The sequence below is a fragment of the Megascapheus bottae genome, chromosome 5, assembly GCF_031878675.1.
Source record: "Megascapheus bottae isolate mThoBot1 chromosome 5, mThoBot2.hap1, whole genome shotgun sequence".
NCBI classification, from domain to species: Eukaryota; Metazoa; Chordata; class Mammalia; order Rodentia; family Geomyidae; genus Megascapheus; species Megascapheus bottae.
In genome coordinates this window covers 77,689,258-77,705,330 of record NC_143513.1, presented here as the reverse complement: position 1 = coordinate 77,705,330, position 16,073 = coordinate 77,689,258, and the positions used below count along the sequence as shown (strand labels likewise).

The 16,073-nt window shown below is 42.2% G+C and overlaps 1 protein-coding gene across 1 annotated transcript; it reads right to left on the bottom strand.

Moving 5' to 3' along the window:
- Window positions 1–808: 808 nt before the first annotated feature.
- Pip (prolactin induced protein) lies at window positions 809–15,500 on the bottom strand. Its single transcript, XM_090332424.1, has 4 exons — window positions 15,406–15,500; window positions 13,519–13,630; window positions 1,233–1,347; window positions 809–933 (listed from the first exon to the last, which is right to left on the bottom strand). Exons 1-4 carry the CDS (start codon window positions 15,498–15,500, stop codon window positions 809–811), a joined length of 447 nt encoding a protein of 148 aa, XP_090188550.1.
- Between the last annotated feature and the right edge of the window lie 573 nt (window positions 15,501–16,073).

The window sequence follows — 16,073 nt, the reverse complement described above, 5'->3', positions numbered from 1 at the left end:
GGTTAAAGAGAAGCGATAGAATAGAATAGATTATTCTGGTTCAAGGTGTCTATAACATCTCTCTGACTTTGGATCTCTGTAGTCAGAAAATTCCTACTTACTGAAATCTTAGGGCATCTCCTGTGGAGGGTAATAGGAGGGAGAAAGGCCAATTAATGGGGAAGACTTGGTTTCCTATCCTGGTTCTACCTCTCTTGGTTTAAATTTTGGATTAAAGCCAGGGGCTGGTAGCTCATGGTTGTAATATGAGGTACTCAGGAGGCTGAGATCTGAGAATCACAGTGTGAAGCCAGCATGGGCAGGAAAGTCTGTGAGACTCCTATCTCCTGTTCAACACAAAAAAGAAAAGAAAAGAAAGCAAACAAAAGGGCAAAGAAGCTAAGAAGTGGAGCTTCTTGAGCTAATGCTCAAGTGATAGAGCATTAGCCTTGAACTAAAAATCTCATGGACAGTGCCTGATCCCTGAATTTGTACACACACACACACACACACACACACACACACACACACACACACTATGAGTCAACATATTTTTCTCTAAACATCGTTCATCTCCCTATTTCCTACTCTGTCTTTATACTAGTTGACAGTGAGAACTCATAAAAGCTCCATAATCAAGTTTCTTTGAAACATTAATATTCTACAAATTTAGGATCCTTTGGAGAATTTGAGAGTGGATTTCAGAGAGAAGATACAACAGAAGACACAGAAGTCTGCAAGAATTTTATTTTATCATTTACATCTGATACATCCACCAAGCTTACTTGGAGGAAGCCATATGGATGTTGAAGGATCAAAACGGCTTCCATCACACTACGTACAAGGAAAAAGTCTTATAATATCGGTTTGCTGTTATGGGCACCACTGCCATATTGTCGGGGCAGATGTTCTGTTCTCTAACAATGTCAGATACAACTCTGATTGTTGCGGTTCCTGAAAGAGTGGAGGACAAAGGTTATCTTCAGAAATTATAGGGTCTCCTCTTTTCTGCTAGAATCAAAAGCCTATCTACTGGGGTTTGGCTTCCTTAAATCATTTAGTTTTTAAAAAAATTTTCCCCCAGTTCTTAGCCTTTCTCATGCAGAACCTCCCCTCCTAATGGATCCCTGGTACTTTCCATGTGGGCCTTGTGTTGGTCCAACCTTTCATCTAGAGGTTCTGCTGCTGTATTTCTGTCTCTGTTTTCCCCACCTTGGAGTAGAGTTCTTTGCCTGGAAAAGGTCTGCACTTACTGTTGACTTGAAAGTCCCAAAAATAGGCTACTGGATTGTCATCACAGAGGCATTGGGTATATTTATAGTTGAATGGGCCTTCAATTTCGATATCACTTAGAAGGTAAGCTTTAACCTGGTGGAAAGAGAGGACTCCGTTAGCCAGTCTCACAAATGGAAAGGGAAAGGAAAGACAAGAGAGGAATAGGGTGGAGGTGGGCCAGAGGCACAGAGTAAAGTACATTGTAGTGTCATCACACATACCTCTGCATAGTCAGTGCCAGCCACATGTCCTCAAGTTTCTTCTTGAGAGGTGTGAGTAGGAGACTCAGGAGCAGAAAGAGGGGGTACCAGAGGGGACAGAAGACAGGTGGCAACTCTTCCTAGTGTTGGCAGCCAGGGGAGGCTTTATCAAGTCAGTGAATGGCCAGCATGAATTGGCCTTGGCATGTGTCCTGACAGCCTGTCTACTGAGGTGCATCTGCCAAGGCCAGTCTTTGTTAGCTGTGCCCACTGCTAAAGTGGTGATCTTGTTTATTTTTAAGATTCTGCATGGTTTTATTACAAAACAAGTTTAGAAAGTTATTATTTTTTTTTACCAGTCCTGGGCTTAAGCTCAGGGCCTGAGCACTGTCCTTGGACTTTCTCAAGGCTAGAACTCTACCACTTGAGCTTCAGCACCACTTCTGGCTTTTTCTAAGTATGTGGTACCAAGGAATCGAACCCGGGTCTTCGTGTATGCTAGGCAAGCACTCTACCACTAGGCCAAACTCCCGGCCCAGAAAGTTATTTTTTGATGCATACCAGTTAGTATGGCCCATAAAACGAGAGGTGTGCTTCCCTACACTCACTGGGGACATTTCACAAGGGAAAGCCTCCTAAATAGAGGGAGGGGATCACGCTGTGTGCTTTTGTCAAATATTCACTTCATTCAAGCTTTATATGAGAGATTGTAATTGACTTCTGCAGATAATAAAAGAGTAAGGGTGGAGGGGATGGTGGTAAATAAATATATGTCATAAACTTTCCATCTTTGGCATGTTCCACCTCTAGCAAAACTAACTTAAGAAACTCAGTTTCCAGGATGCATTACACTGTCCATTTAATGTTAAAAATAAAGCTCAGCTCGTTCACAAGACATCTTACAGTACATAGCAGAATACATTTATATTCAGGAGGAAAACAAACAAAATATTTGCTTCCACTCAAACTAAGGAGCTAGAGCTTAAATCCAACTCTCACAGGACCTCAACATCATACTCAGAATGGATTAACAATATTTTGACCTGAGGTCACTGTGCAGACAAACTTTTTTTTAACTGATCTTCACTTGACCTTGTTGAAAAGCAAGTCCATCAAAACTTTCAAGACTAATGGATGATGAGCAATTCAGCTACAGAGAAACTCCCCAAAATACTGGTTCACATATTGATCAAGACATAAGAAGCCGTAGCCAACTCAGAGACAGTTTTTATTCCACAAAGTAAGTGCTATAACTACTATGATAACCCTTCAGATGTATTCTAGAGGTATTTATTGACAGCTAACTGCACTGTCCATCATGTTTTTCTCATTGGATTTCCTTGTACACATTTAAAACTAAATGCTTCATCCTATGTACACAATCTTTGGCTCACATTAAAAGACTGGTAGGCCAGGCATGCTGGCATGCCTCTGTAATCCCAGCTCTTAGAAAGCCAAAGAAGCAGGATTATGAATCCAAAGCCAATTTGGCCTAAAGGGAGAGATCCTGTCTCTACAAAGTGACAAAACCAATCGAACAAGCAAAAAGACTATGGTATAAAATTGGCCAGAAAGAAAGAAAAGTAAGGACAGAAAATTTTGAAATGTAAATTGGTTTTAAGACCCATAGAAGGCAATTCTGTTTTTCTGTTATTGGAACTATATTAACAATGTTCTAGCTTGCAATTCCAAATTATTTGCTAGTTATAATCCTTGAAAAAAAAGTCCTTGTTTTTTCCTTTATGAAAATAAAAGATGGATTATGTATTTGGGAGCACACTCTCAAATAGACATTCCCGAAACCTGTCAGCTTACTAAAATGGCTGTTTAATTTAGTAGTCGTAATTACTGCTAGCAGATTTCTTTTCTCTTTTTTTTTTTTTGGTGTGTGTGTGTGTTGAACCTTAGCTTTTTTTTAAATTTTTTTATTGTAATTAGTAAAAGGGTTACATGATATTTGTCAGATAGAAGGTGCATTAATTCACATATATTGATACCCTTTCACATGTCTTGGTACCCATTACCCTCCCCCCCACACCCCCCACCCATCTTGGTTTTCCCCCCTTCCCTATCAAATTTCAAATAACCAAATACAAATAAATTCAATATATCAGATAACAAAGTGAGATACTGTAACAATATGAGATAACCAAGGGACAGCAAAGGAGATGAGAGACAACATAGTACATTAAGGACAACAATCATTCGTTATATCGCTTTTGTTTCACTATCCTGGAGGTCCTTTCAATTAGCTTCATACTATATGGCCCTATGTATCAAGATTTTGCTCTATTGCAGATCTGCTAACAGATTTCTTAACAAGAGCAATGGGTAAGATTGTGACACTAAACCGACCAAGCCTGGGAATTAGATCAGCACAAACAATTTCAAGGGACAATTTTTGTTGCAATTGTTTTCATTTTTAACTTCAGAAGAATTTACAACGTAAGATCACAACTTTTTCATTTTCAAGTTAAAAAAAATCATCTTTTAGTGGTTGTACAAAGTAGTTGCCATTTCACAAAGCAGCTTATGAATTCAGTGTAATTTGACCACTGTCACCTCTTTAAACATTCACACCCATTCTCTTCCACCCCATCCCTTCTTTCACTTTTCTTAATTTTGTAGGATATACATTGAATTCTTTTCTTTTCTTTGTGGGTCATGGGGCTTGAACTCGGCCTGGGTGCTGTCCCTGAGCTCTTAGTTCAAGGCTACCGCCCTGCCCTTGAGCCAAGCCTCACTTCCTATTTTCTAGAAGTTAATTAGAGATAAGAGTCTCAGGTCCTTTTGTGCCCGGGCTGGTTTTGAACCTTGATCCTTAGATATCAGCCTCCTGAGTAGCTAGGGTTACAGGCGTGAGCCACTGCACCAGGTAATTCATTGAATTCTTGACCACAGTCTTCCCCTTTCTCCACTTCATTCATCTATTCCTCTTTCCTTGGTCCCGCCCTACCCCATTCAAGTACTCACTTCCTGGTGTTTCTTGCTTGTAAGGAATTACACTATTTGTGTTCTTCCTTGAATCTGTCTTATTTCAGTTAAAACATATTTGTATACACTTGCATGCCACCCAAATCTTTATTTAAAACTTAACATTTCTTGGGCCGGGAGTTTGGCCTAGTGGTAGAGTGCCTGCCTAGCATGCACAAAGACCTGGGTTTGATTCCTCCGTACCACATACATAGAAAAAAGCCGGAACTGGTACTGAGGCTCAAGTGGTAGAGCTCTGGCCTTGAGAAAGTCCAAGGACAGTGCTCAGGCCCTGAGCCTCAGCCCAGGACTGGCAAAAAATAAAACAAAACAAAAAATCTTAACATTTCTCCAGTCCTGAAAATCATTAAGCAACATAGTAGTGTCAAGGATATATGTGATTTTTTTTATAAGTAGAAACAAAACTTAATATCAATTTATATATTCAAGTATCTTGAAATATTACATGTACTTAATGCAGCATTGAACATGTAGCCTTTGTCAGGGTGGTTGCTTGAGCATCATTAAGGCCTCATGATTTCTGCCCATCCTGGAAGCTTACCTAGGAGCATCAAAGTCCAGTATTTCCACTGTGGGAATGCCACTCAGAACACCTCAGAGAGTCTTTTGGAGAGAAGACTATCCTTGTGTTATTTACTTAAAAAAATTTGTGCTGGGCACAGTGGCTCATGCCTGTAATCCTAGCTACTCAGGAGGCTGAGATCTGAGGATCACAGTTCAAAGCAAGCTCAGGCACAAAGGGACCTGAGACTCTAATCTCCAATTAACCTCTAGAAAACAAGAAGTGGGACTTGGCTCAAGGGTAGGGTGATAGTCTTGAGCTGAAGAGCTCAGGGACAGTGCGACAGTGCGCAGGCTGAGTTCAAGCCCCATGACCCACCAAAAAATTGTAAATAGAGAATCTGATGAACCAGAATTTTTAATTGTCAATTAACAGAGTGGTTTTTTTTATTTGATAACCTGCACTTCATGATGTCTATAAAACAATTTCAGAAAATTATTTCATAGACTATTTGAGACCTCTGAAATTGTCCATAGGATAGAAAATTTCAACACTGCAGTGTAGTTAAAGTTTTCTACAGCTTAAAGGGTTATTTAATCTTTATCTCCAAATATATAATTGTTGGTATAATCATATTATATTTTGATTCTGACATAAGTAAATGAGTAAATGTATCAGAGTATACTTCATCAAAATTCATTTGTAAAAACATTTTTTTTTTGCCAGTCCTGGGTTTGAGCTCAGGGCCTGAGCACTGTCCTTGGACTTTCTCAAGGCTAGAGCTCTACCACTTGAGCCTCAGCACCACTTCCGGCTTTTTCCTATGTATGTGGTACTGAGGAATCGAACCCGGGTCTTCATGCATGCTAGGCAAGCACTTTAACCACTAGGCCAAACTCCCAGCCTGTAAAAACATTTTAATTAATGCCAAGTAAGATGTTACAAACTTAAAACTTATATGAACAAATAATATTTCCTTAAAAATTAAAAAGTGGATGGAGCGGAAGATGGAGCGAGACAATAGGGACGCTGCCTAGCTCTCTCTCACAAAAAGAGAGAATCAGGGAGTCCCACGAGTCAACTACCTTAAGAAATCCACAACAACAAACTCAAGAAGCAACGGAGAAGGACTCAAACCGGAAAAGAAATCCAGATAAAGCTCACATCCAACTTTCTCAAAGAATTCAGAACGCGAGGACCCCTTCCCTCACCGCCGACTCCAAGCCGCGAAAAGCGGCAGCGGAGGGCACCAGGCCAGGCAGCCCTGACCACTCCAGAAACCAGCATAAGACCGGGCCAGCGAGTGCAGAAGCAGCGGAACCCAGACGAGGAACCAGAACAGCAAGCAGCGGAACCCAGACGTGGAACACAGGCGGTGGAGGAGACCCGAGGGGAGTGAAGGATTCTCCAACACCGTGCAGCACCCACAGACAAACGCAAAGGCGTGAGTAGAGCAGCGGGTCCCCAAACCCATCGGGAAAGCAGAGCTGGTGCCAAGTAATAGAACTTAACTCAGACCTCTCCACCCCACCCGAGAAAGACCGGCAGGAGCAGGGGGGCAAGGAATTTAGAATCGTGTCCCTTCCCTCAACAGCCCCCTCCCCCAGGCCATTGACTGGCAACTGACAGGCCGGTGGCGCTAAGACCCAGCACCCCACCAAGGGAGGTGGAGGTGTCCCAGCCCCCACCCGCCCAACAGGTTCCTCTCCCAGGCCACTGGGTCTGGAGAGTGGGCAGTGCTGAGACCCTGCCTTACAACAGCGGGTGGGGTGTGTGGGAAAATAGGAGCCAGCATCTGTCCCTTTCAAATCTTGAGCCAGGCATCCTCCAGCTGAGAATCTTGAGCAAGACAGCACTGAGGGGCCCCCCACAGTCACAGACTCTCTGACAAAGCAGCAGGGAACTGACCAGCAGCCACGCTCGCCTTCTGAGAATCAGAAAGGCGCGGCTCCGCCGTTGGAGCCCACGTCCTCAGCTGGGCCCCGCCCCTGGGAACAGAGCAGACACATGCTGGTCCTGCTGAGAGCCCCTGGAAACTCCCAAACCCCAGACCCTTGGCCGGGGGCCTGCCCCTGGAAGCAGCACAGGAAAACCAACAGTCCGCCCAGCACGCTGAGACTGAAGCTCGCAGATCCATCCCACAGCTCACTGTGAGGCCACTGGTTGGGCTGAGAGCTAGTCGTGCAACAGCACACAGCCTCTGGGAACAGGCTGAATACCTGCAAAAACTGCAAACTCTGACCAAGTCAGCAGAGGAATCAATTTGGCCCAGAACCACAGGTATTCACATATTCCCAGAACCACCGGTCCCAATCCAAGTAAAGACCACTACCTAATGACCACAGAGCGAACTACAACAACAGTTCTTGATGCTGGGGAGAGCGCAAAGACGAATTATGACATACATAAATAATCAAAGTCCCACGCAAAGCCCAAAAGGAAACAAGAGCGAAGGGACGAGAGAGATGTCACCATCCCAAGAAATGACACCTGAAGGGACATGAAACATGACCCTATTCAAGGAGATGATTGTGAACATGACTAAAGAGATTAAAACAGAACTCCAAAAACAATTCCAGGAACATAAGCAGGAAATCTCCAAAGAGCTCCTCGAATTCAAAAGAGACATGGAAGAACAGATTAATACCCTCAGAGCAGACATGATCAGCTCAGCGTCCACATTTCAAGCAAAAATGGAGGCATTAAGCAGCAGATTGACGGAGATGGAGACTAGAACATCAGAAACAGAAGATAAAACACAAGAGCTGGAACAGAGAATCTCCACCTTGGAAAAATCAGTCAGAATCTACCAGAGAGAGCTCCAGGAACTGGCAGATGCAGCAAAGAAGTCTAATCTTCGTATAATAGGGATTGAGGAGGGGGCCGAATTTCAGGACAAAGGTATGCAACCTTTATTCACTAAAATCATAGCAGAGAACTTCCCCAACGTCAAAAAGGAAAATACTCACATTATTGAAGGTTTCAGGACTCCAAATAGGCAAGATCCTAGAAGGAACTCATCTAGACATATCATAGTAAAGACACTAGACCCAAATACTAAGGAATTGATCTTAAATGCTGCAAAAACAACGGAGCTATATTCTAATGGGAGGAAAATTCGAATTAAAGCAGATCTCTCCATGCAAACCCTAAATGCAAGAAAAGCTTGGAAAAAAATCATCGATGTCCTGAAGACCAACAACTGCCAACCCAGACTGATATATCCAGCAAAACTAGCATTTACATTTGAAGGAGAAACAAGAATATTTCACTCCAAAGAGAAGCTTTATGAATACATGCACACTAAACCAGCATTACAACCGAGAACAAATTGTGGAACATCAAGAACCCCCATCAGGAAGCAAACATCTATAATTCACTAAACACAAAAGGGGAAAAAAGAGAGAGAAAGAAACCTAGAAGTAAAAATAAGTAACAACAATGGACACTGACCACTTCTCCATAATCTCCCTAAATGTGAACGGGCTGAACAATCTAATCAAAAGACACAGAACAGCAGACTGGATTAAGAAACACCACCCATCCATATGTTGCCTCCAAGAGACACACCTCACTGCCAAAATCAGAAACAAATTCCAAGTGAAAGGAAGGAAACGAGGACACTAGGAAATGGAAAGACATCCCATGCTCATGGCTAGGGAGAACCAACATAGTGAAAATGGCTATACTGCCAAAATTGATATACAAGTTCAATGCAATCCCCATCAAAATCCCAAAGACATTCTTTATGGAAATTGAAGATATAATCCAAAGATTCATATGAAACAAGAAACGACCTAGAATAGCCAAAACAATTCTAGGCAAAAAGAGCAATTCTGGTGGTATTACAATACCAGACTTCAAACTCTACTATATAGCCATAATAACAAAAACTGCTTGGTACTGGCACAAAAACAGACCAGAAGACCAGTGGAACAGAATAGAAGACCCATAAATAGAACCGCATACCTATAGGCAACTTGTATTTGACAAAGGAGTCAAAGATATACAATGGAACAAACACAGTCTATTCAATTATTGGTGCTGGAAAAATGGGCAGCCACATGCAGAAAACTAAAAATTGACCCTAGCCTTTCTCCATGCACAAGCATTAACTCAAAGTGGATCAAAGACCTCAACATCAGACCGGAAACCATGAAACTGCTACATGATAAAGTAAGAGAGACACTGGAACTCATAGGCACAGGCAACAGATTCCTGAACAGAATCCCAGGGTCACAACAGATTGGAGAGAGACTCGATAAATGGGACTACCTAAAAATAAAAAATTTCTGTACAGATAAAAACATAGTTGCAAAAGTAGAGAGACAGCCAACCAACTGGGAAAAGATATTCACCAACAATACATCTGACAAATGCTTAATATCTAGTATCTACAGGGAACTCAAGAAACTAATCCCCCGAAAACCCAATAAACCATTCACTAAATGGGCAAGGGAACTAAAGAGAGACCTATCAGAAAAAAAGATTAAAATGGCAGAAAAACATATGAGAAAATGTTCATCATCTATGGTCATAAAGGAAATGCAAATAAAAACAACCGTAAGATACCACCTTACCCCAACAAGAATGGCCAAGATTTTTGAACTCAGACAATGACAGTTGCTGGTGGGGTTGTGGAGAAAAATGAACCTTACTGCACTGCTGGTAGGATTGTAAACTAGTTCAGCCACTCTGGAAAGCAGTGTGGAGGTTCCTTAAAGAACTGAAAGTAGACCTTCCCTACTGTCCTCCCATACCACTTCTGGGCATCTATCCTGAACAGCATGACCCAGGATATTATAAAGACACCTGCTCAGCTATGTTCATCTCTGCACTATTCACAATAGCCAGGCAATGGAAACAACCCAGATGCCCTACTGCAGATGAATGGATACAGAAAATGTGGTATATTTACACAATGGAATGCTACATAGCCAACAGACAAGATAAAATAATGGCATTCGCAGGGAATGGATGAATCTAGAGCAAATCATGTTGAGTGAGACAAGTCAAGACCTAAGGAACAAAAGGCGCATGGTATCCTTAATATGCGGCTATTAAATCCAAAGAGTACAAGAGCGAGGACTCAATAACTGCATACCCAAAGCTATGGACATGGTAATGGAAACACAAACATAACTATATAGACATAAAAACCTATGACTCTATAGACATAATGTTTTATTTCATAAATTGATATGTTTCTATGACATACAAACCCTTAGCCTAATTTTGATTAAGTTCTAAAAACTAAGTCCCAGAGATTGTAATTAGAGATTCCCTCATTGAACACTTGTATGTTAAACTTGTCATTTAAAATATGCTGTAAACATAAGCCATATAATGAATGATTGTTGTTCTTAAGGTACTATGTTATCTCTCATCACTTTTGCTGTCCTTTGGTTATCTCATATTGTTACACTATCTCACTTTGTTATACCTGATATATCGAATATATTTGTATTTGGTTATCTGAAATTGGATAGGAAATGGGGGAAAACAAGATGAGGCATAGGGGTGGGGGGGAGGGAAATGGGGACCAAGACATGTGAAGGGGTATCAACGTATGGGAATTAATGCATCATCTATCTGGCGAATATCATGTAACCCTTCTATTAATTACAATAAAAATATACGGGAAAAAAGAAAGTTGTATAAAAGTAGGATTGGTCATCAAAGAAAAGTGAGTTTAACTGATCAGAAAGAGTAGGCTTTAATTCCAGGAAACAAAGAAAGAATACATGACATTTTTATTTTTAAAATATTTTTTTTATAATTTACGTGTTTTGAATGAATATATGGGTAAAATGTTAACAAGATGGTGAAAATGTTTAAAAGTGATAGAAGAATATTGGGATGTAAACCCAACTACAAAATGTTTTTTTAAAAATCTGTCAAAAGTTATGTATATGTACTCATACAGAATGAAAGTAAACAAAATGAACTGTAGGTTATGGAAACAATAGGTTATCTTTGTGATTTTTTGTTCTTGTTTCACTATGTGAAGTTATTCCTTTTTTTCCCACTAGTAGTTAATTTCATGTGGTTACTGTATCTGACTTGATTACCTGGTATGTTGTATATGCATTCATTTGTTTTTTTGAAATAGAGTAGGGAAGGGGAAAGCAAGATGATTGGGAGGGGGTGGCGGAGGGAAAAAGGGAAAAAAACATGAGAAGTAATATACCTATTACCTGAAGAATGTAACTGCAATCCCTATATACATTATCTGGACAATAAAATAAAATAAAAATCTGTAAATTAAAAAAAAATTAAAAAGTGAACCAGGAGGTGGTGGTTCATACCTGTTACCCCAAGACTGAGATCTGGGGATTGCTATCGTAGGCTACTTGGGCAAGAAAGTTCATAAGATTCTTATCTCCAATTAACCACTTAAAAACCAGAAGTGAAGCTGTGGCTCAGGTGGAAGAGAACTAGCTTTGAGTAAAAAGAGTTCAGAGATCATGCCTAGGACCTGAGTTCAACATGCTATGTGAAGTTACAGTGTTTTTGCCCAGGACTGGTACAGAAAAAATTAAAAATGTAGATGATGTTTTCATAGCCATTCATTTTAATCGAAAAGTACAAATGGCTGTTAGCTAAAAATCAACAAAAGTTCCTTTTAAGTGACTTTATTTAGTTGAAGAATTTTCTGTTTCTTTTACTCGTACCTGTGTAGGTTTTATACAGATCACTCTACTTTATTGTCCTTGCATGAGTCTTAACAGAAAAAGTTCACCAATGGTACAATACCACATAACTTTACTATATCTATCACATTTTCAGGAATGAAAAATGACTTTTAGTGTCTATAATCACTGCAAACCATCACCATCTCATTATGGATACAAGGGGTAAGACACCGAACTGAAGAACTGGGGGCCAGCCTGCTTCACATCTCTACCTTTGTAGGGATGGAAATGGGTTTTGAGCATCTGTCACCATCACAGGCCTGTGTGTTTGCCTTAATCTCATCATGGATACATCAGGGGAGACATGGAATAGAAGAAGTGGAGACCAGCCTTTCTCCTACCCCAAATCAGCATCCATGCTTCAGATTGTTGGACTGTAAACAGAAAAGAATTGACAAAGAACCTGGAGTGATTCTTGCTTTGTGTTCAGGAATCTTCATTTTATAGCTGTGGGGCTATTTCTGGAACACATTTGAATGAGTAATCATTTTCACATTTCCACTTTTGTTGCCTATTCATTCACTGTCTTTCAATCTTTCTTGTGTTAAGAAATGCATTGTTTGGGGAAATACAGCTCTACTCCCAAGCTGTTTCAAGTGTGGTCCTTGGCATATCCTTCTGTGTCATCCTTCTGGAGAGTTATCATAAAAAAAACCCTCTGTCTCTGCCCTAGACCTTTCCATCAGAATGTGCCATTTAGTAGGTCTGAGTTGAATTTTTGGCACATCATCATTGGAGAACCTCTGTTGCTGTGTTACTGGCACTGGACAACTGAACATGGAAAAGGAGAAGAAACACATGAGCTTCTTGTAGGACAAGGAGGAATAAAATGAGAGTCAACCTCCTGAGACTGGGAGCAAAAGAGCAGAGGAAGAGCTAGAGGAGAGCCAACATCTACTGGAGATGACCAATTACACCCTGCATGTCCTTTCGTCCACACTGCCTCAGCCGGCCATGTGAGGACACTGTGTTTTCTCCTGATAAACCCTTCCTGACCCTCTATCCCAAATCAGTTGTGCCAGGACCTTGAAGAGACTTCTTCAGTGTTCCCTCAGTTTGGGGAGAAGTCCCATTGTTCTCTTTCACTCTTAGACCTCTCTAGACTAGAGAATTTTTTTTTAATCTGTAAAATAAGAATAGTCTTCTCCAAGCTGTCATGAAAGGCTTGGCTAGCGAAACCATATATTATTGGCAGTACTAGAGTTTGGACTTAGGTCCTCCTACTTGTTAGTCAAGCACCCTTACCTTTAAACCATCTCTTCAGAGCTAATTTTCATTGATATTTTTTGTGGGTCATGGCGCTTGAACTCCACCTGGGTGCTGTCCCTGAGCTCTTCAGCTCAAGGCTACTGCCATACCCCTGGGCATTGTACCTGAGCGCTCCAGCTCAAGGCTACCACCACTCTACCCTTGATCCAAGCCCCACTTCCCGTTTTCTAGTGGTTAAATGGAGATAAGAGTCTCAGGACCTTTTGTGCCCAGGCTTGCTTTGAACCTTGATCCTCAGATCTCAGCCTCCTGAGTAGCTAGGATTACAGGCGTGAGCCACCGTGCCCTAGCATGAATCTGGGTGCACCCCGTCTATAATAGACTTTCTATGTAGCCAGGAGGCCAGGTATGTGCCACTGTGTCCACTTCCTTGTTGGTAAGATTTTCCTCAGAATTTTCTGTCTGGGCTAGCCTGGTACTGTGATCTTCCCAATCCTAATTGCTGAAGAGATGAAGATTAAAGGCATAGGCCAATGGCACCTGGCTTCAATTTTTACAAATTAGGCTTGTTGTACAACATCAACATGCAAGACAAATTAAATCCCACACATAGTGAAGTAGTCGGATTTGTCCTGAGGTCACTCCCCGCCAGATCCCCACTTACCACCATGCATTCTCGCAGTTCTGTTTTAAGCCTAAGTGTCAAAGACACCTCTTCACCTGCTTTTACTACCTGCGGCTTCTCCAGACTGAATATGATTATTTTCCGAATGGTTCTGTAAAGAGAAAAGCAGGGTAAGAGAGATCAGCGAGCAGCCTGTGGTGGGGAGTGTTCATCAGGGCTGTGAGGGGAGGTGGGTGGCTCCGGCAGGATACCTGCTCATCCTCAGAACCTCCGGACATTTTGTTGGGTTGGATGCATTGTATGGATTTTTGCTTTGGATAAAAGCAACTGGGTTACTGTATAAACCTGAGTATCTCCAGTCCTGGGACTTGAACTTAGGGCCTAGATACCATCATGAGTTTTCTCAAGGCTTGTGTTTTGCCACTAGAACTTCAGCACCACTTCTGAATTTTTCTGTGTATATGGTATGAGGAATAAAACCCAGGGCTTCATGCATGCTAGGTAAGCACTCTATCACTAGGCCACACTCCCAGCCTTTGGTGCTGGGTGGAAAATAAGGAACTCAGTTTTAGCATCCGCAGTGCATCACAGTCCCAATTTTTTTTGGTGGGGGGGGGCAGGAAACATCTACAAGTTTCAGGGAAATTCAATTTTATCTGCAGTGTGCTTGAATGCTCACTGCCTAGAACAGGGCTATGAAGATCTAAGGGCCTACAACTCTTTCCACTCCCCCTTATAATTATGAATGAATTTAGGGCTGGCAGGAAATGAGCTGGGATAGAATAACTGACCATCCAGCTCTGGGGAGGACATAGGTGCCCTGAAAGACAACGTTCACCGCTGAAGTCAAGAAAGCCCTGGACAAGCTGGATGGCTAGTCACTCTGGTTCTTTCAACCACTTGCTTCCTTCAGGAGTAGCAGGACTCTGAATCTGAACCTAAGCCTGTGTAGTCTTGCTTCTATTACCACCAGAACCTCAAATCGCTGAAGTTTACTCTGGGGCAGGATATGGACCCTGCCTCATGGACTGCCTCCTTTCCAGAGTGCAGAAAACCAGCCCTCAAGACCTGCTGTTGTCCAGAACCCGCTCCCCCCCAAACATTCTGGGTACTCCTGCTCCTGCTCAGACTCCTAGTTCCCTTTCCTACTTCATTTCCCTAGTTTTCGTGCTTCCGTCAAACATGGACTCTAAACTCATGGCTTCTGACCATGACCATATGTTCCCATGTGTGTGGTTAAGAGATCCCAGAGTGCAAGACTACCTTCAGGATAGGAAGAATGTCTGAGCTGCCTGCTTGCTAGCTGCACTGCAAACCAGGAGACAACCACTAGTCCCTCTTGCCCTCAGTGAGTCCTGCCAAAGACACACAGAGCTCTTGCTGGAACTCTCAACCTGTTCACCTTCTGAGGGTGTGAAGGTGTGAGAAGTTAATAATGAACAGATCTTTTTTTTTTGTGGGTCACGGGGCTTGAACTCAGCCTGGGCACTGCCCCTGAGCTCTTCAGCTCAAGGCTACCACCTTACACTTGAGCCAAGTCCCACTTCTCGTTTACTAGAGGTTAATTGGAGAGAAGAGTCTCAGGTCCTTTTGTGCCTGGGCTGGCTTTGAACCTTGATCCTCAGATCTCAGCCTCCTGAGTAGCTAGGATTCTAGGCATGAGCCACTGCACCCAGCTGAACGGATATCTTAACGAGAGTAAAGAGCATGAGTCATGTATTGACACACTTCTGTACACTAAGATCCTTATTCTCCTAGATTCCAGAGGAAATGTTAGAGGAGCTTGTGGAACTTTCTGAGAAAAGAGAGGTCTCTGAAAACACGAGGGGAGAGTTAAAAATCTTCAGGAAGGGATATACAAGTTTCCAGGCGTGGGATGGGCTCGCCTTGTAGTTTTTCCGAGTAGAGGAAAGAAGCTTGACTCACGTGTTTTCCTGAGCATCGCTGATCCCCAGATGCAGGCACCAGATCAGGAGCAGGGCAGCAGGGCAAGCCCTGAGCAGGAGCTGGGGACAATGCATGGCAGAGGAGACAAATGAAGTAGTGGAGAACACGATGTCTGGGGCTCAGCTTGCTTCTTATATGCTAGTCAAGGAAGTGGAAGTGCTGCCAGATTTGTTTATGAAGTGAATGATTCAATCACTTTCCCTGCCCATAATCTTTCATCATTAAGCTGAAGTTCTGTCTTGCACCCTACGGAGAAAAACATCAAAGTTTTGCTAGATTGTTAAGGTCTGGGAGACATCGTCTTTCTTACACCTGTTATTTTCTCAGTATTAGAGCTGTGTAAAAGAAAGTGCCTTGCTGTATGTAGATTAAGGATCTGTTTTCCTTTCCCTCCATACAAGCCTGTCAGTCCTGCATAGTGTCAGCCACTGTCTGCTTCCCTGGGCTCTGGAGACTGTGTACCCTATTTGCTGGCAGAGTTTGGATCTAGAGCACATTGACTTACGACATTAGAGTAAAATGTAAGAGGAGATGCTGTGAAAGTACATTCTGGATACTGGGATGATTAGGGATGTCAGATACCACTACTACCCTTCAGTAAGAGAAGTAGAAAGAGCTGGACTGCTGTGGAAGGTGACATGTGGCCA